The 21847-nt window shown below is 38.8% G+C and overlaps 1 protein-coding gene across 7 annotated transcripts in view; it reads right to left on the reverse strand.

The window, feature by feature from the left end:
• Positions 1-1730: 1730 nt before the first annotated feature.
• The window catches only part of LOC127428732 (pecanex-like protein 1), a 46014-nt gene continuing 25897 nt past the window's right edge, over positions 1731-21847 (reverse strand). For 3 of the 7 annotated variants that reach the window (XM_051677302.1, XM_051677304.1, XM_051677301.1), the window contains 13 exons: positions 21334-21442; positions 20440-20569; positions 20286-20344; positions 19673-19888; positions 16750-17003; positions 16433-16663; positions 16220-16323; positions 15609-15756; positions 14859-15089; positions 12578-12852; positions 11949-12115; positions 11442-11836; positions 5566-11159 (listed from right to left, as the gene is read on the reverse strand). In XM_051677302.1, coding sequence (XP_051533262.1) covers positions 11010-11159; positions 11442-11836; positions 11949-12115; positions 12578-12852; positions 14859-15089; positions 15609-15756; positions 16220-16323; positions 16433-16663; positions 16750-17003; positions 19673-19888; positions 20286-20344; positions 20440-20569; positions 21334-21442 — 2469 coding nt within the window. In that variant the 3' untranslated portion in view covers positions 5566-11009. Of the gene's footprint in view, positions 5536-5563; positions 11160-11441; positions 11837-11948; positions 12116-12577; positions 12853-14858; positions 15090-15608; positions 15757-16219; positions 16324-16432; positions 16664-16749; positions 17004-19672; positions 19889-20285; positions 20345-20439; positions 20570-21333; positions 21443-21847 lie in introns of those variants that run through there. The other 4 variants (XR_007895188.1, XR_007895187.1, XR_007895186.1 and 1 more) reach the window with 4 other exon arrangements.

The raw sequence follows: 21847 nt of genomic DNA on the forward strand, positions 1-21847 counted from the left end.
GAAAATTATGTCAAGCCTTTAGGTAATTAGCTTCTCATAGGCTAATTGGAGTCAATTGAAGGTGTACCCCTGGATGTATTTTAAGGCCTACCTTCAAACTCAGTGCCTCTTTGCTTGACATCATGGGAAATTCAAAAGAAATCAACCAGGACCTCAGAAAAAAAAGTTGTGGACCTCCACAAGTCTGGTTCATCCTTGGGAGCAATTTCCAAATGCCTGAAGGTACCGCGTTCATCTGTCCAAAAATAGGACACAAGTATAAACACCATGGGTCCACGCAGCCATCATACCACTCAGGAAGGAGATGCATTTTGTCTCCTAGAGATGAACGTAGTTTGGTGTGAAAAGTGCAAATCAATACCAGAACAACAGCAAAGGACCTTGTGAAGATGCTGGAGGAAACAGATAGACAAGTATCTATATCCACAGTAAAACGAGTCCTATATCGACATAACCTGAAAGGCTGCTGACCCACTGGGTATGTGATGAAACATATAAAAGCTGAAATAAATCATTCTCTCTACTATTATTCTGACATTTCACATTCTTAAAATAAAGTAGTGATCCTAACTGACCTAAGACAGGGAATGTTTTCTATGATTAAAGGTCAGGAATTGTGAAAAACTGAGTTTTAATGTATTTGGCTAAGGTGTATGTAAACTTCTGACTTCAATTGTGTGTATTTTTATATATTAGTAATTAAAGCATGTACTGTATGTACAATGTGCTCTTCTATCAGGGTTTGTCTAAGCTGTTATTGACACCTAATCCATTGCACTGTGGTTTCTGAATTTAATCTAGTTGCTGTTATTTATTTGTTAGCTATTATTGAAAGTCATTACTGGTCTCTTCATTCCTAATGCCTTCCATAAGCAGATGTTAAATAGCTAATATTAGGGGTAAACCTGATCATATGGCTTAAAATCACACCTTCTAAGTGACCTAAGAAAACCATTTACCAATTGTGTTGCCTTTCTTAAAAGATTGTACAAAAACACTTACTTTGCATGTTATTACAGTAAAGTTGAGGTTATTTTGATAACCCACTCTACATGTAAAGAGTCAGTATTGTATATTTTCTTCTATAAAGCTCTCGTGTGGTATTTTGACATTTACTGTACATGAAATGTGAAATAACTGCAAATGTAATAAATATATTGTCATTGAGATTTTTATGGTGCTTTTTATTCATCTTTTCATACTGTAGTTCACCCAAAATAAAAATTCTGTCATCATTTACTCACCATTATGTGGTTCCAAACATGTATGACTTGCAAAAACTGACAGCCTTAATCACCATTCACCATCATTGTATGGAAAAAGATGCCATGAAAGTGAATGATGACTGAAGCTGGAGCAACATGAGGGTGAGTAAATGAGAAGATTTTCATTTTTAGATTAACTGTCAAGTGTGGCTTACTGTCCATGACAAAATGGCTCAAGCTAAAAACACAAGTTCACAGTTAGTTAATCATTCAGCAGATGCTTTCTTATTCAAGGTGATGAATAAGAAAAAACATCAGCAAAGCTACCACAAAACAAAATGGTAATACTTTATAATGGAGTTCTATTTATTAGCATTAATGAATGGATTAGGTATCATGAACTAACAATAAACAGTTTTGTTTTTGTTTTCACAGGAATTATTTATTAGTCTTTGTAATTTATAAAAATACTATTGTTCATTGTTTATGTTAGTTCATATTGCATTAATTAATGTTAATGTGCACAACTTTTAATGTAAAATATGTATTGGCAGTATATGTAGAAATGAGCATTAACCAAGATATAATGTAGTTAACTAATGTTAACAAATACAACCTGATTCACTGTAAGCCTGGACAAGTTCCTTTAACTTAAACATTTTGTGAACTTTGAGGTAAAGAATTTGCGTTAACTCAACTTTACTTAGTTGTGTTATGTTTTTGATTTGACTCGTTACATTGATATATATATTAAAAAAAAATCAAATTAAGATGTCTTGAGACAACAATTGACAAAACCGTTTGATTGAAGTAATCTGGACTTCATCTGTTTAGTTCAAATAACTAAATATAATTAACATTTATCTGTAAACTTTATGTTGAGTAAACATTACAACCTTATTGCCACTTAATGCACAAGCATCTTGCAAAGCAAATGCAGCATGTGATATCTAGTCAGATAGGCACATTGACATCAACAGTTGACACAAACCTCAGCAATGGTGACAATCAACAAACATAATTAAGTAAAAAGATTAGCTCTAACATGTGTATAGATTCAAAGTAACTTATATTTCTTAGAATTAAAGACGTTACCTTGCAACAAATGTAGTTGATTCAACGTAAGTTATGAGCTGAGGTGGCAAATACACTTGTTAATTCAACTTAACTATACAAATTGATACAATGACAACTTAACATGTTAAGTTTACTTTAAAGTTGTGTTAACTCAAAAAAGCATTTTCATGTAATATAAAAAATTATTAAACCCCCCTGACCAGCAATACATTCTGGTGATGTGAATTAAAACACAGCAACTAAAACCTCAGTAAACAGTCAAAGTAAGTTTTTAATGCACATTTGAGTGATTTTGAGAACAAAGAGTTCAGTTTACACAAATTTTAAAATAAAAAAATAACTAATTCTCTCCACAAATGTCATGTCAAAAATATTCAACCCCAAAGTCAATCATTTGTGGAGCATCCTTTATCCTTAATAACAGTAAATAAATGTTTCAGGTAAGTGTTCTCAGGCTTCGGACACCTCTCTATTAGAAATTTTACACATTTATCATGAGCAAAAGCTTCCAGCTCATTGACATTCTTTGGTTTCTGTGCTGCCACTGCTTCCTTGAAATCCCAACAAAGGTTTGCAATGGGATTTTAATGATGGACTGAAAGGGCCATTTAAGGACATTTCACGACCTATCCCTGAGCCAGATTTTGGACAACTTGGATGTATCCTTGATGTTATTGTCTTGTTGGGAAGTCCAGTGATCACCGAGCTTCAGTTTACACACTGAAGGCATCACATTTTTCATGCCAAAATGGCCTGATACCTGAAAGAATCCATGGTGTCAGTCACATAGTCAGGATAGCCGTTTCCTGCAGCCGCAAAACACCCCCATAACAGGACTGACCCACCTCCATGCTTGACTGTGGGGATGGTGTCGTTCTTGTCATCACCTTGTCATCTTACTCAAGACGTACTGCTGACTCATGGGTCTAAAACTAATTTTCAATTTAGTGTCATACGTCTATAAAACCTTCTTCCAGGACTCCACAGGTCTTTCCTACTTCTTTCCTATTACTTCCTGAATATTCAAGTCAACATTTCCCTTGAAGTTTTGCTTTCTTCCATACCCTAAGAAGGTTACTGTTGTACCATATTTTAAAAATGTATGAATGGTGCTGCCAACTTTGTCCACTGGAAATTGAAGTGCCTTGGAAATGTACTTTTAGCCATTGCATTTTTTTGCATAGAAATACATTTTTGCTTACAATGCTAAACTTAAATTTTAAAACTTCAATAAGTGCCATTGCAGATTGATGACTTAATTTTGTTTTAAAACAATTACTTGTGTAGCCTTGCATATTTAAGAAACAGCTACATGCAATAGGGGCTGATAATTATGACATAGCTGTATTTTTAAAATATCCTGCTATTTAGAAATATTAGGTTATATATTCACACTATGACTTTGAATGTGTCACTCAACTGATATAGATGTAAAGTCTAAAAATTCTGGGTCATCAGAAAAGCTTACCTTTGTACATCCTTACTGTCTTGTGGGGGCTGAATAATTTCGATTGCAACTGTATGTTTTTAAAAGTACCTTTGTCTTACCCTGCACTGTTGGAAAAAGAGGTCATACTAGCTTAAGGTGGTCTATGGTCAACCAGTCCAGGTTATGTTTTGGAGCATAGTTAACCAGCTCAACCAGGTCCCTGCTAAGTTAGATGAGGTGGTCTACCAGCACTAACCAGGTCAACCTTGCCCCAGCATTGATACTTCAGCTGGTCAACCACCTACACCAGCTTCAACCAGCTATAAACATGTAAAACCAGTTGGGAAACTAGGAATAGTTCACCTTAAATCACCAGTTGACCCTCATGTTGTACCAAACCCATATGACTTTCTTCCATGTCGTACAAAAAGAGATGTTAGGTAAAATGACAGTCTCAGTCACCATTTACCTTCATTGTATGGAAAAATATGCAATATTTAATGTAAAAGTAAATGGTGACCGAGGCTGTCAGTCCCTAACATTCTGCCTAATATCTCATTTTGTCTTCCTCAAAAAAATAAGTCATACAGTTTTTGAACAACATTTGGGTGTGAATGAATTAGCTGAATTAGACTTTTTGGAGTCTATCCAAAACACCACCCTCTAAAGATAGGCTAATGTTGAGACCGAAACCGAACAGTAGAGCAGCAGTGCATCACATTTTTGTTTGCTGTTTACACAGTCCAGTGCAGTCACAGAGACAATATCTCAGGGCACATATTTCATTAATATCTTGCAAGGCAATGAAACTTTTTTTAATTTTTATTATTGCATACCATACCATTCCATAAAAAATGGCTTACACCACCTTCAAGCTCAATCGACAGCATTTGGGGCATAATGTTAATTAACAAAAACATTCATTTCGACTTTTCGAACAATCTGGCTTACAGTGAGGCATTTACAATGGAAGTGAATGGGGTCAATCCATAAACGTTAAAATACTCACTGTATTTTAAAAGTTTAGCCACAAGATATAAACAATATGCATGTGAACATGAATTTAGTGTGATAAAATCGCTTACTAACCTTTTCTGTATAAAGTTATAGCCAGTTTACAACTTTGTTGCTATGACGATGAAACACTGTAAACCCTAAAATGGAAGTAAAATGACAATTTAAATCGCTTAACAGCTCAAATTATACATGAGTTTTAAAACAAGAATTAATGTGAGTGCTTTTATAAAATTATTTAAACCCCCAAAAATTGGCCCCATTCACTTCCATTGTAAATGCCTCTGTAACCTCGATGTTTCCCCACTCCACAGATGATCTGGGAGAAGCTAGAACCTGATCAGATCACCCTGCCAGTGAACATGGAGGGTAAAACAAATCTATGGACATGTAAAATGTTGAATAAACAACTTTAGCTATGCAGAATTCGATTTTTAATGCCCAGTTGTACAGGTGACAAGGCGGGCTCTGTGCAAATTGCCAACGATTCTGCACAGAACTCTGGACCGTACTGCTGCTCCGTGAGCAACCTGTTGGGCATCCAGCACTGCTACCTTAACCTGTCTGTTTACACCCATAAGTACCTCCACTCTTCATTTAATTCCAGCTGTAATTGCATTTATGAGATTACGAGGTTGGCCATCCATCCTCATGGCTTCAGAGTAAATATTGGCATCTATCTAGATGTGGTGTATTTGAAGCTTCAGTTAATTAAAATGACTCATACCCTGTAGCTTCTAATAATTCCCCTGGGATCCTGCAGGGGGTGCTGTTGAGTCTGTCCATGGCTCTGATGGTACTGTGGCTACACTGTTCGGCAAAAGAGAGCAAATGGAGGAACAGCCATGAACAAGATGAGTGTTATAATGAGATCAAAAACACACCTTCTCTTATAAATAGCTCCTTTTTCTGAGCTGAAGGTGAGAAGTGACGATCAGCACTGTCTCTGTACACTAATCTCAACATAGAGGAGTGTGTAATATCAGACAAGAGCAAAACAGTTATAGGTTGTACTTTTTCTGACAGATCCTGCTGGGTCACGTTTCAAAGTACCTTTTTAATGTTTGATCACATTTCGAACTTATAATTGTATTAAAGTGTGATAAGTCATTTTTTAAAGTCTTTAAGATGTCTCTGATCTCTTGGTGAGATCATCTTACAATCAGCCCAACACACATAGTAAAATGCAACATGACATGCATGCATCAGTAAAAATTACATTGTGGAGTAATAATAGGAATCCATATTTTTGATACAACAGTCAACATACACTGCCTTGCCAAGTTGCCATTTGGCTTTAAATAAGTAGAAACTTAAGAGCCTATGATTGGATCATTATTGCAGTGATTAATATGTTTCATCTGGCAACAATTCTTTAACCCTAACTGATGCAGTGCTCAGCTTCTCATTTCTTATACAACCATGTCGGAAGACGTATCCCGTGGTCATAGAAAATATGTTACTGTGTCAAGCAAAGAAAACAACTAAGGAGATTGCTGAAATCACTGGAATTGGGTTAAGAAATGTCCAACACATTGTTAAATCCTGGATAGTGTTGAACCGTCAGCTTCGCAGAAGAAATGTGATCGGACAAAAATCTTGAATGATCGTGATCTTAGATCACTAAAACACTTGAAGTCACATCTTAAAAAAATCAACAGTAGAACTGATGGCTATGTTTAATAGTGAAAGTGAGCGCATTTTCACACTCACAATGCGAGGAGAACTTACAGGATTGGGACTAAACAGCTGTGTGACCACAAGAAAGCCACTTGTTAGTGAGGCTGATAGGGAAAAAACAACTTCAATTTGCTAGGGAGCATAAAGATTGGACTATGGAGCAATGGAAAAAGGTCATGTGGTTTGATGAGTCCAGATTTACCCTATTCCAAAGTGATGAGCACGTCAGGGTAAGAAGGGAAGTGCATGAAGTGATGCACCCGTCATGCATAGTTATGATCTGGGGTTGCTTCAATTGGTCAGGTCTAGGCTCAGCAAAGTTGTGCGGTAATAAAATGAAGTCAGCTGACTACCTGAATGTACTGAATGACCAGGTTATCCCATCAATGGATTTTTTCTTCCCTGATGGCACAGGCATATTCCATATATGACAATGCCAAGATTCATCGGGCTCAAATTGTGAAAGAGTGGTTCAGGAAGCATGAGGACTCATTTTCACACATGAATTGGCCACCACAGAGTCCTGACCTTAACCCCATTGAAAGTCTTTGGGATGTGCTGGATATATGTGCTATATGATCTCAGCTAAAATCAGTGCAACTCTGGTCGGAAATAAATGTTGTGACATTGCATAAGGTTGTCGAAACAATGCCACGTAAAATGCATGCCGTAATCAAAGCTAAAGACGGTCCAACTAAATATTAGAGTATGTGACTGTTTTTTTGGCCAGGCAGTGTATCTTATTATTGATGATATCTAATATAAAAACAAAAAAATAAATGATACCTTTATATTGGTAACACTGAAATGAATATTCAATGCTAAATAGATTTATCACAAGTGCCAGGTTTACAGTAATGCACTTACAATGATAGCCTACGGGGCAAGGCACTCAAGAGTTTAAAAACAGGAATGTGCAGCTTTTTTTTTTTTACCTTAATATAGTTAAAATGTTTTGTTTGATATGTAGCTGTTTAAATCGTGCATTTGAAGTGGGACTATTCTAGGTGGATGAATTTCTTGTTTGTAATATATTTGTAATTAATGTGGCTTTTTATATGAGGTAAACGGTGCCAAGAGTAGGCGATCAAAAATCAATATGAGTCTATGTCAGTTGAATTTGGCCCTATCATGGTAGGCAGTGTATGTGCTCCGAGTCTTGTAGTGAACATTCAATTCATACTGAAAAACATGTTGGGCTCAGAATCTCAATGTCTATATTATATTTGCTTTTGGAATAAATTGATTTAACCATCCAGTTAAAAAAAGGCTGACCACTACACACAGTTTATAGTGTAATAGTTTGGATATAGAATATAGTAAAAAAAGAATAATAGTTTAGGAGCTAATGGGCATCCCCTTACACCATTTTTAAACTACCTCATTCTAAATAAATACATCTATACACCTGAGATAGAATACTAATACATGCTAGGGAAAATAAAGACCAAACACATTCAAATTGTTTAGCAAACAATGACACAAAAAAGCTTTAATTTAAATAGGAGGGGTGAAAAGAATCATAAAAAACTGTACATAACTTTGAATAGGTTTTTAAATAAAACAATCCCCCATAAAAGTAAAAAAAAAAAGAAAAAGGGATGGTGTACTATTTTACAATAGTTGTGCAAAAGCAGTATTAACTGATTCATTCCCCAAACTTCATGATTCTAGGTTGAGAGCCAGACCTCCCCGCAAGCAGATACACTGAAGCATGGCTCCCCTAAGACTCAAAGTAGTGTCTTCCATTGAAAAATAACCAGAAATCCAATAATAATAATGATATATATATATATATATATATATATATACACACACACACACACACACACAAAAATGCTGTACATATATGGTGGCAGAGATTGGTTAGATCCATTTAAATCACCAACACCCAAGATGATCCAGTAACTTGTGCTTTCTCCCAGTAAGAAAAGTACCCCCTGTAGCTTTGGAAAAATCCCCCTAAATATAAGAGAAGTGACACCCAAAGAAATGGTCCTGATGAAAAAACAGATGGTCAGTTAGCCTCTGCCCAGTCCCGACTAAAGCCAAGCACTCCCTAGCAGTTTAGTCTAATGGAAAAGGTCCCATGTGTGTGGCTGGAGAGAAGTGGACAGTTAAAAATCCAAAATTGGAAAATAGACTGGTTTAACAGACTTCTTGTCTAGTGTTCAAACAACTTGTGATATTTGCAGTGTTATAAATGTATTAAAAATCAGTGGTTTACGTGAAAGTATGAATAAATCAACATGATCAATTCAGTGTGAGCGGGAAGGAGTGCCAACAGTACACACTCATCAGACAAACTAAAACACAAATATGTCTCTTCATGTGTATCAGGCAGGATTACATCTATTTTGAATCAGATTCAGCATTAGAAAATTAGTGTAACAGGGCTGATCAGGAATAAAATGCCTGTCATTTTACATGAAACAGAATCATGACGGTTGCAATCAGAAACCCAAATTGCAGATGAGAACCTACTGGCACCAATGTTAAATCTACCACAAAAACAGCTCATGATTAAGTTCTTTAATCGTTCTTTTCTACCTGAACACTGTGACAAATTCTAAGGCACCATTTTCCCATGGAGGCCCCCCATTTACTGACTCTCAAACCATACCAACGTACAAGCCAGAAGCCTGTGGAGAGTACAGCTTGGCCATCACAAGAGAGTACTACAGGGACAGTTCACCCAAAATTGTCATAATTTATGCACCCTTATGTTGTTCAAAACCTGTATGACTTTCTTCCGTGGAACAACACTGCCATTAGGCATAATGTCAGCTTTAGTCACAATTCACTTTCATTGCACCTTTTTCTGCCATACAATGAAAGTGAATAGTGACGGAGGCTAACATTCTGCCTAACGTCTCTTTTTGTGTTTCAAAAAGTCATACAGGTTAGGAATGACATGAGGTTGAGTAAATGACAGAATTTTAATTTTTGGAAGAACCATCCCTGATTTACATACCACCTCTGAATCTGAAAACCTTTAAACAGCTCATGGGATATTTCAAGCTCTTTTAAATAGATACAGCGTTGCTATTCCAGGCATGATGTCAGTCGTACATTGTTTGACTGCAAGGATTTGATATGTTTGTTGTTTTAGCGGCAGTACATGTCAGAGCTTCGTTCGCCCATGCCGGAACAGCAGATATATAACATAAGAATGACGTCTAACTTTCCAGTTGTATTACACGCACAATAAGAGGAGAATAGACACCGAATAAACTCATCACATCAGGTGGTTTCAAGAAAAAGGGGGATGGGCAGAGGGTACAGTTGAAATCAGAGCATCATCTCAGTACTCGTCAAACTAGCGTCAGCACGTGACAATCAACAAACCCAGCCACTCTTATCTCCATTTGAGATCAGCAATCAAATAAATACGTTATCTCTGTCTTTATAATCAGTATATTATTGTTTTTTTTACCCCTAAAACTCTTCCAACTAAAATGCTGGAGTTTAGAAGTCAAAAGGAGCAGTAGTTTGGTTAGTAGTAGAGGGGGTGGTGCAGTAGCAGTAGTATTGCAGTAGAGGGGGACAAACTGCAGGCGCTCGCAGCAGCAGGAGGCCAGGAAGCCAGGAAGCCCTCATGTGCGCTCCCGCACTATACCATGTTCAGAGCTCATTTGCTTGGGAGTAGCTGGGAACAGAATAGAAAGTTGTCATTTTGGGTGATGAATTATGAGATAAAGAAATAAATGCCCTCATCCAGGCCAAAGAAAAGATTATTTCCCTAGTTTGGTGGCCAACCAGCATTTGATGACCATTTCTGCGCTGTTAAATTCTTCTACACTTTACCCCCAACACTGACAAGCTATCTGATGGACTGTTGACGCTGAACTCTAATCGAATGTCTTTGTGGAATGTGTGAGCTATGAACTGCAGGATCAATGAGGGGGAATCAGGTCCTTTGGTCTTGAAAGGACAGTGGCTGATGTGGTGAGAAGCCTCAACTCTGGGCTTAAATGAAGAGAAATCCTTTGCACAAGTCAGCTGACGCCCAACTTTTGGTCAGCTTAAGGCTTTAGCAACATATATGGACTGGATGCACGAGGGGAAAGACAGAAGCTTGGGTACATTTAAGGCTGCTACAGAGGAGAGGAGAGTTCCCTTTTGTTACTGCTGGTGGGTGTACAGGTCACGGATTTGCACTGATTTGAATGACCTGACCCTCCATTTCAAGAATTAAAATAAAGGAAATCCCTTCAGATTGCACTTACTGGCCACTTTTTTTGGCTTAGAAGCCTGGAGGCCAAAACAGCGACCAAAGAAGCTTTGGAAAAACTCTGTCCAAGGAGACAAAAGTTAATTACTTAGTTAATTACGTATACCTTACCGGAGCACAAATGCAAATGGAACTTAGGCAGCCCTCTTTTCTGGTGTGCTTCCATATCAGAAGATTTGCAAGAAACATCCAAAAATATCCAGAACTGAAGATGCTTTCATCATAAAAGACATTGAGAAGGTCAGCTAGACTCTGTACTGGGGAATTCCTTCCAGCTCTCTCCATCTGGTCAAAGAGAGGTTGGCTAGGACGACCATGGGCTGATCCCAGCTGTACTGGTCTTGCTATGCAGGTTAGTCTCTGTGCAGGCTCAGCGGAGGTGCTCAAGTAAAGGCAGTTCTGTAGACATATCCCGTGCACTGGGAGAGTCTGATGTAAGGGGTGTGGTCTCTGAGTGTACACCAGCTCCTATTGGATCCAGTGTTGGGCTGACATCAGAGGGGAGGACAGGCAGTGTAGGCTATGAAATGAGAAAATAAAAGTACAAAATTAGTGACTAAAACCAGTCATGTATAAATTATTATTCATTTCATTGCATCTTTTTTCCAAACAATGAAAGTGAATGGTGACTGAGGTTAACATTCTGCCTAACATCTTTTGTGTTCCATGTAGAAAAGGCATATGGATTTGGAACAACATGAGGGCAAATAAATTATGACTACCTATATGACTGAACTACCCCTTTAAGTACATTATATCAATACAGATCAGTAATAGCTGGATTGTAAGCATGTGTCCTAACCTTTGTGCGTATGCTCTGTGATGCTGAACCGTCCCCCTCCATTGCAGCAGGTCCGTTGAATCCCTTCCTTCCTGATATACTCCATTTACTGTACAGGGCTTCATAGGGCAGCCCGCTGCCATGACCTAGGCTCAGACCCCTCTGAGACACCCTGTGGCCACAGCTGTCCTGCAGGCTACTGGGGCAAAAGCGGTCTGCAGGTGGTAGGGCCACTGAGCCACTGAAAGACAGCTGGGAGCTGGAAAGCGGCCCACCCAAAAGCCCATGGATGGAAGTGGTGCGCTGCAAGGAGCTAACAAGCCCTGCATCCATCCTGCCCTCTGATTGGCTAAGCAGGGCAAGTGGGAGGGGCTGGGGATGCAAAGGCCAAGAAGGTCCAACGGGGTTGTCAGTCCCTTGAGAAAGAAAAAGAACAGTCTGAAACTCAGAGCTTTGACACATCATTGCAATTTTGATTTGGAGGTGGATGATGACACATTGACAGTACTAGAGGAACAGGTGTCTTACCCATTGAGGGCTGTACAGTCGTGGGATGAGGCAGAGGGATGCTGGGCGCTGTGCTCTGGGGAAGATGAACTGCAGGGTTGTTGGTGATGGAGGTAGAGCCGCCCCCACAGTCTGAATCCTCAATATTACCCCCACTGTTACAGCCGGCACCACAACCCTTCTGAAGCCTGAAGAGATCAGAGAGCATATATCATATCTAAAAATGTGTTGTAAGTGTTGTAAGCTCCAGGAACAGGGTTGAGAACCACTGATCTAGTCAGTTAGCACACAGAACTTACCAACTGACAACTTAAGGGATAGTTCACCACAAAAAAAAAAAAAAAAAAAAAACTCACAGTTTTTGTTCACAGTCATGTTGTTTCAAACCCGTATGACTTTCTTTCATGGAACACAAAGGAAGATGTTAGTCATAATGTTTGGCACAGCCTAAAGTTACCATTCACTTTCATTGTATGGAAAAAGAACAGCATTAGCATTCTTAAAAATTTCTCCTTTTTGTGTTTCACAAAAGATTTGAAATGACAAAGGGATGAATAAATGACAATTTTTTTGGAGTGAAATATCCCTTTAACAATAAAGGTAAGGATAGGAATACCAGCTACATTGTGTGTGTGTTTGCCACATCCAACCTGTCCCAGCTGCTGATGAACCAAATGTAAATGTTGCGGGGGCTGATGGGACCTCCCCAGACTGAGCGCAACTGGGCATGGGCCCCGGCGTAAGAGGTGGTGAGGGGGGAAACGTAGATGGGGTATCCGATGGGCTGGTCGCAAGACGAGTTAATCATGTTCCTCAAGGCTTGCTTGGCGTTCTGGATGCTGCCACGCTCAGGGTTCCGGTTTCGCAGGAAGACCAGCTCCTGCTGCTGCCCGGCCCATAGCCCACGCACACATTCTCGGTTCACCTGTAGGGGGCAGCAAAGACTAGTTACAGCAATGTCAGTATGCAGGGATGCTGCAAAGTTTTTAAAATCAAATTTAAGGCTTTAAGACCATTTTAAAGACCTAAGCTAATAAAATGAATATCGTATGTCCAATCAAAATTGGTTTATGTACCAGTATATCAATACATATGAATTAGAGGTCAACAAGTAGTGGATTTTGCTGATACCAATAATAGACCCTTTTCACAGACCTGTTATGAGGCGTTTCCGCCTTCTTTAACAACGTAAATGTAGCAAACTTCGTTTCCAGTTTTACAAATATTTAGTGTAAATTTATAGCATTGCACTTAGATTTTTTTTTAGAACTTATTCCAGGGTAATATAATACAGTTACCACAACTGTGATGAGGCTTCTAACACAGCCACTGATGGAGTGACTGAAACATTTGGCTTGTTTCTCTCTTCTTACTGCTGTTACCCAGCGCTGTATATTTTTTATCTTCTTTTGCAAAGCTGTGAAAGTGTAATTGTTGATTATTTTTCTTTTGCTTTTGGAGCAAACAGTTAAGCAAATTTACTGTAATCCGCCATTCAACTATGACGACTTCTGCTTTGCGAACATGTGAAAAGGGTCCATAAGATGTTGGAGGAAAGGCGATAACCCATTAATCGACAGACAGTTTTTAAAATTAATATACTGAATGTAAAAAAACAAAAAAAACAGAGTTATTCCTTACTGTGAAGTTGTCCAAATTGAATGAAATCCCATATGTAGTTTATTGTGCAAAGAAAAAAGAAAAAAGAAAATCTCTGACAAAATATGATTTGGTGCATAATGCAGGACTTTTAACTTTAAACAAGCCCAAAATACACAGAGGACACTTATTTTAAAATAGCTATGCTCCCAGCTGCTTACACAAACTGACATAGGAAACAAAATATACACTCTTACAATCATCTATAATGTATTACAATATAACCACTATAAAATAAACAAACAGTAATTCATCAGCAGCAGATCATCAGTGAACAATTGCCATAAATTACCTGCACTCACTGATTGTGAATCACTCTGAAATGGCTGGAAACACTACAACACGAGCTCGCCGGGTGCTTGAAGTGTGTGCAAAAACAGCGTTGTGTTCACTTTGAAGCACATAGTGCACAGACTAGATATTTATTTATTGAAATCACATTAGGCCATATCGTGATTCCTGTCTTATTGGCTTCAACATTAAGACATCTTCAAAAGATAATTAAGACTTTTTATAGCCTGTTTAAGTGGGTTGGCCAGAATAGGATGCAGTGTGGACCAGACTTTATGCACAGTCAAAAGTCTGGTTACTTAAGACTACAGTGGTGTATGCTAATAAACAGGACAGAGCCTGTTAAAGGGATAGTTCACCCAAAAATTTTAATTCTCTCATTTACTCACCCTCATGCCATCTAAGATGTGTATGACTTTCTTCTGCTGAACACAAAGATTTTTAGAAGAATATCTCAGCTCTGTAGGTCCACACAATGCAAGTGAATGGTGATCAGGCCTTTGAAGCTCCAAAAACATAAACATAATCCATCAGACTCAAGTGGTTTAATCCATGTCTTCTAAAACGATGGAGCTATAGGAAGTGTAATCGCACTTGAAATCATGATAACCAAGGAGAATGCTGTCAAGATATACAGTGAAAAAGGAGTTACATTTTGGTCTATTCTCACCCAAAACCAACTGGATCGCTTCAGAAGACATTGATTAAACCACTTGTGTCTGATGGATTATGTTCATACTGACTTTATCTGCTTTTTGGCACTTCAAAAGCCTGATCACCATTCACTTGTATTGTATGGACCCACAGAGCTGAGATATTCTCATAATTTTCATTTGTGTTCTGCAGAAGAAAGAAAGTCATACACATATGGGATGGCATGAGGGTGAGTAAATGATGAGAATTTTCATTTTTGGGTGACTTAGCCCTTTAAGTATGGCTGTTTTCTGATATGTGTGTATACAAACTGCAGTAGCAAAGTACCTTGATGACTCTGAAGCTTAGGAAGCGTTTGTTCAACATGATGATCTTGTACTCATCACTGCCATCATCCATGATGTGGCGGAGAGCCAGCAGAGAAGGCATGTTGGCCAGGATGGCACTGCGCCACACAGGGTCACCCTCATGAGAGATCAGCATCTTCTCCTCATTAGCCGTGATGGCATCATACAGAACCACTGGATCCTCATACTCATCAGGAGAGGTGAAGTGATCCTGCAGGGAACACGAGAGAGAGATGAGAAGTCTGTTTCCATATGTCTTTAGGATTATTGCAAATATATTCAATTACACATACATTATATAATAATTCATAAAGGTGCACCCAGTAATTTTTCCTCATTAAAAACCCCAGTATCCCCCTATTATCGGATATGTTCGCTCACAGAAATATTAATCATGGCTGACTTTGAATAGTGCATATCTACAATGACATCAGTAACTATTGCTTTTGTGTGCTGCTTTATCCATGCTACTAAGTATCAGTATAAGTCCAAGACAAAGATCAGCTAGTGTAACGTAAAATAACTAAGTGCACCTTTAACACCACATAAAATAAGTGATTGCATCATAAGGCTATTTCTGCTGTATACAACATGTGATGTGCACTACTGTAGTAGTAAAAAAAATAAAATAAAGCTATTTTAGTGCAAGCTATGAAATTATTACTATGTTTCCCTAGAAACCTGTTTACAGCAGGTTGTCAATGGAGATGAATGAATGGCTCAGCTGTACCTGGTGTAGTTTGAGGGACATCCGTACGCCTGGAGCTACCACCCTGTTCAGCAGGTCCATGTCTGCAAAAACCCACTCGTCTCTGGGAGAGGTGATGCGAAAGTCACCCTTGAACAGAGCGTGAAGGCCATAGAGAAACGGTTCCAAGCTGAATGGTAAAAATAGAGAATGAGGAAAAATACTGGAGAGCAGTAGAGAAGCTGAAGCTATTACAGAGGCATTAATTTCTCAGGTGTTTAAAGACGCCATTAAAATCCTTTCCTGTTGACGTTTTTTTCTATTGAAACAGCAAGTTTGATTCATGGCTCATGTACAATAAAGGCTATTGGCTATCATTTGCAACTTGCTATTGCAGGTGCAATTTACAAATTAGGGGGAGGGGACATTCTACAGAGCATTATTTTGGACAAAAATTTGGAAATGCCCGTATCCAAGGAGATGTGTCATTTCCCAGAAGAAAATGTAAATTTCAAATGTAAAATATCTGCTAAAAGATCATTATGTCATTTCTTAGGAGTGCACAATCATATAGATGGCATCACAGCTAACAGACATCAACTAAAAGCCACAAATTTGATTTCATGTGGTCTTTAAGATGTTTATGCTCCTACCTGGCTGACATGCTATGGGAGGCAGTACCCAGAGCTCGACGGCCCAGAATACACAACCCAAAACAGAGCGTGACCAGAGGGGAGTCTTTTTCACTCACGACCGGCTGCAGTGGAAAAATAAACACAGGCAGTTAGGGTGTCTCTTCTTACAACAACCACAACACTAACATACAGTGAATTAATAAACAGCTGCCATCTGAACAGTGACCAAACCGTTTGTCTGCGGCTGTTGCAGTATTTGATCCATTCCAGGTACACCAGGCAGAAAGAGGAGGGAGTGATGCCTGAAGCGCGGTGGTCATAGTCTTCATCTATGTTCAGGCTGAAGGTGGGGTCGCTGTCCACATAGGAAGGGCTGAGGCAAGGCCGCAATGCTTCCTGCACTGACTCATTGGCCAACCAGTCCTCCAATTTGGGTGAGCGGCTTACATAATAGATGATACTCTGTAGTGAAGAGACTCAGATCACTGTTCTGCATCTGCGGTTTAATTTGGTGTATTTTTATAGATTTCTGGAAGAGAGGAATTTACCTTGACGTAATATGTAATGAGAATCTTACGAAGGTCAAACACTTGAAGCATGGAGGCAGCGTTGTTGTCACTGATGCTGTAGCCCTCCAGCACATATTTGGTGGCAGCCACCTCCCAAGCCAGCCAGCGCTGGCCAAATGCTGCGTTGAAGGAGAGCATGTGGGGGAGATGACCCGGCTCACAGCAGCAGCACCCTTCATCTTCCTCTACCCCTTCAGTGATTGCCTCCACCTCCCTCTGCTGACAATATGTCCCTGAAAATAAAACAAACACACATGGTCATGAAAGAATGAAGAGAAACAAAAGTCATTCTAAGGCCATCTAAAGCAGCATTTCTTAATTCTGGCCCTCACAATACAATACATATCACGACACTTAAGTCACGATTCGATACATCACGATACATCACAATGTCATACTTGGATTGTGATTGAAATTGTGGAAAATACTTGAATCAGACTCAGTGTCCATAAGAGAAAGAGTGAATCACATGGATTCAGTTTCAATCTCCCTCACGCATCTTAGCTAGGTTTCAATCCAACAATTTTTATGTGCATTTTGAAATTGCACATAAGAAATCCTGAATGGAAACAATTGATATAAGAATAAATGTAAAAAAAAATTAAAATGTAATGCACTAGGAGGAGGTTGATTTTCTAGAGTTTCGCATTAAGGTAAGTTTATTCACAAAACAATGACGTGTTTTTACCATTCGTGCACGTTACGAATGTGATATATATATATTAGGGATGTGCGAGACTAGTCGACTAAACGGTTCTGATGCTGCTAGTCTACACTGGAATTACTAGTCGGTTAATATTTCCCCCATTAAACTGATAATAATTTTTACACATTTACGTTTGTCTTTATAAGGCTGCACTTAAATGACTGTCATATTAATGTTACATATTTTAAATAGAATTAATAATACAAATATTATTTAAAAAAAGGATATCTGGAGCAGATACAAAGTTTAATTTCACTTCAGGCTGCACGTGCTTCTTCCCTCACTCGCAGTGCGCGCAGGAAAATGTCCTCTCGCTAGACAAGCAAACTCAGCAAAGTAGTTATGAAATCACTTCGGTGGTGTGGGAATCAGCTTTCCAAATGTTTGAAAGTCCCTAAGGATGTTTTCACATTTGAGTCGTCTTTACATCTGTGCATGCTTGTACATAATTTTTCCGCTGAGCGGGCTTTTTCCAAGCGCAGGATAGACGCCTCAAGTGAGTCAAGTCCCGTCTTTCACCAGACCATGTTGACGGGTTAATTTTACTCATCAAAAAATGTATGCTTTTGAGTAAGTAGCCTAGAAAATAACTGTTTTAATCTGCTGATTAAGAAGGCTATTTTCAACGAGGTACCGTCTGCTTAACGTGTTAAACTATCTTTTATTCTGTGTGCACGTCATGTTTAGAATACATTAGGTTTATTGTAGGCTGCATCACAGGCCAAATTTTTCTATCCTATAGCTACTTTTTTCTTTTTACATCGTAACTGTTATTAGTTAACGTTCTTTATCGAACAGCTGTCATAGTAGATCAATGGCTAATGCACGACTGCATGTCCTGAAATACGCGTGACTTTTCAGCGCTTTTTTCCCCTCTCTCATAGATTTGGCTTAGTCTACCTGTTAATTATTTTCAACAATGTCCTGACTGTTTTAATATGTTAAGTAACTTTTACTTGGTCATTTCCATTTAGAACAAGCTTTTAATGGTTGTTCCATTAATCCTGCACTATTCATTCAGTTGTTTTCAATAAATATGTCTATTAAATATTTGCTAATGTTGATTCAGTGAATGCGTGTCATGTTCTATATTTAATGTACAATGATCATAATTCAAGGCGAGCACATCACAGATAAATGCCCCATTTCAGTGGAATTTAGCATCGGATTTGGAATAGTTTAAGTATTTTAAATGGGTCGCATAAACACATTTTTTTTTTTTTTTTTTTACTGTTTTCTGAAGGTTGGTTTCTCTTTAGACTAGTCAACTAGTCGGTTACAAAACTTCCATTTAAACGACAGTCAAATTAGTCGTAGCGCACATCCCTAATATATACGCACACACACACACACACAGACACAATTCTTTGAACATAGCCCCTGACATTCGGAAATGTTTAACCCACAGCTGGTCTTTAAAGTAGGTCCTCACAATCCGCCAGAACAGCTTTGAGAGCGGGCACTTCCAGGTATGCGGAGGCTGGTGGCGTATGGGCATAGCAGCTATTTCAGCTCTCATTATATCAGATATTATATATATTCTGTGGCAACTCCTGGAAGCCTTTTAGAAAACGAAGTACTATTGCACCAATTCTGCAAATAAAACTCTCCCTGAAGCAAGGAGGTAATTTAGTTGCTCCATCATGACAAGGCGGTTCACTCAAGATAATGCACATGATGTAGTGGATGGAAACGAGCAGTGATTCGTATTTACTTTAGTCTAATTTTTAGAAATGTGCTTAAATGCAAAACATTTAAACGGAAACCCAGCTATACAAGCGGTTCTGACCATACTGATAAACGCTGTTCTCAGAATTTATTTAGACGACCTGCTTCTTCATTATTGAAAGGTTGTACATGACCTAAATACACTAATAGATGAATAAAAATACAGGAATTAAAAAATATCGATACAACATCATGAGGAAAAGTATCGCAATATATATCGATACATGATTGTATTGACACAGCCGTAGTATCCAATGTTTCTTTAAATGGTTGGTGAGGTTTTTAAATGATTTCATAAATTAAAAAAAAAATTTACCTAACCTTTAAATAATAATAAAAAAAATGTATCATTGTAGTACAATATTTTTACGATAAGTTGCATCGAAAATTTGGGCTTGGTGTCAAAAGGCTCACTGTCTGAAAAGAGCTCTTTCCCTGTTTTATTCCCTTCCCTGCCATTCAGCTCACCCCTGAACTCAAGGCCTCTGAGCTGGAAAGTGACGAGGCCATTGCCAATCTCAATGATGTGTACAAGAGCGTTGAGGTAGTCTGAGGCCAGGATGAAGCAGTCCCCTGTACTGTAGATTCCCCAGCGGCCCAGCAGCAAGTCCCCACAAAGCGAGTGCTGTAGAGAGCGTGTTAAATGCTCATAGAAGATTGAGTTCAAGTTGTTGTCATCAGCACCTGTTCAAGAAAGGGAAGATGAGAATTAGAAAACTGAACAGGGTAGAATAGAAAGTTACTAAATGTTCACCAAAAATGACAATGCTATTATAACTTACACACTCATATTGTTACAGACCCATAGTACTCGCTAGTTCTTCTGTGGAACATAAAAGGAGATGTTTAGCGGAATGGCAGTCTCAGTCACCATTCACTTTAATTTTTTTTTTCATACAATGAAAGTGAATGGTGACTTAGGCTATCATTCTGCCTACCATCTCCTTTCATGTTCCACGAATGAAAGAAAGTGATACAGGTTTGAAACAACTTAATGAGGGTGAGTGACAGAATTTTCATGTTCGCTATACCTTTACCAGTAAAGTGTCTGTATTACTTAGATAATCTGATGATCACGTACCAGGGTTGCGGTCAAGCTGTGTTGCCAGACGTGTGTTAGAGTGATCCACCCGCTTGGTGCTAGAGGAAAACAGTTATTAAGGGTTCAAATGCAAAACAGCAAAAGCAAAACAAACAATGAAGCTGACATCTGCTCAAGATTTCTTAAGGCTTACTTGTAGTCTCGCTCCCAGAATTTCACAGGCCGGGTGTATGAGGTGACGAAGACTGCGCTGCCCAGCACAGGGTTAAGAGGAGTGGAAAAGAGAGCTGAGAACACAGCTTGCACAAACAGCATGGCTGAATCTGAGAGCATAACCTGAGTTAAGGACATATCCAAAAAACACCTGACATCAATAGAGCAGGAGGTGCACACAGCAATGACTAATGGAGTTTTCACAATAAAGCTGTTGGTGCCCAATGCCTGTCCAAGTTCATCTGACAAGAGATCAGTTGGAAAGCAATTTTCTAAACTTGTCTCTGAAGCAGGAAACTGCACACGAGTCTGCTGTAAAATTGGGGTATGGTTTGGTATGAAAGCAATTTGGACTAATTAGCATGAACCGCTATTGATGATGTATTATTTTTCTATTACTTCATAAACCTTTTGTCATTGCTGCTTGTCTCAGCAGAAACTGTATTTGACAACAGCTCAATGCTGGAAATGAATCTGAGGCAGACAGCTGTTGTTTTGTGCAAGTCAAGTTTTGGTTTGGGTAAAACCGAAGTGGAACACTTCTGATTTTTAGTGTCCTCTCCTCCTGTGTCGTTACCAACCTACAGTGGTAAACAGCTGCTAATAGCAGTCATGTTAACGTCACGAAAATACCGTCTCCCAGAGTAAAATAATACAAACTCATGTACATACCAAGCAACCGAACCAAGTGTGAAAACACCCTAAAAGGGGCAGGAGGAGGAACATGTGAACTGTGGCCCAGAGCAGAACCAAAAGTACAGCTGCATTCTAAGAAACAGTACCTCTCTCCCACAGGGCAAATATCTCCACCACTAGATAAAGTTAAGACAACAGCATTCAGGCCTGTGTGAAAGTTACACTGGGTAAAGGATACGGGGTACTGCGAATGGTTGAGCAAAGGCGTGAAAAGCAGAACCCCATGTGATCTGCCAAGGTGCAATGTAGGTCAGCACAAAACGCAGCTTATAAAGCAGATCCCACAGCTGAAACACACAGGAGAGATGAGAGCATCATCAGTCTTCAACTTCTTTTCACAAATCCAGAGTATATTTGATCCAAGTTAAAGCAACAGTTCACCCAAAAATGAAAATTTTGTTCTTATTTCCTCATACTTGTGCTGTTATTTTGTCCTTGGAACAGAAAAGGAGAATTTAAGAATCTTCAAAAAGACCACGTCTGCCAAGCTCTAAAATGGTCAAACAACACAACCACACAAAAAGTGGTCCATGTAGACTGCAGCCATGTCATTGCTTTGTGTGAGGAATAGACCACTAACAGAAACTGAAAATCTTCCCTACAGTTGCAGCTTTTATATATTCAAATACATGCTTGTGGACCACTTTTGAATCAAAGCACAAATGTAAATAAGATTTCAGAGCTTTGGTAGA

Source organism: Myxocyprinus asiaticus, chromosome 38 (genome assembly GCF_019703515.2).
Source record: "Myxocyprinus asiaticus isolate MX2 ecotype Aquarium Trade chromosome 38, UBuf_Myxa_2, whole genome shotgun sequence".
NCBI lineage: Eukaryota > Metazoa > Chordata > Actinopteri > Cypriniformes > Catostomidae > Myxocyprinus > Myxocyprinus asiaticus.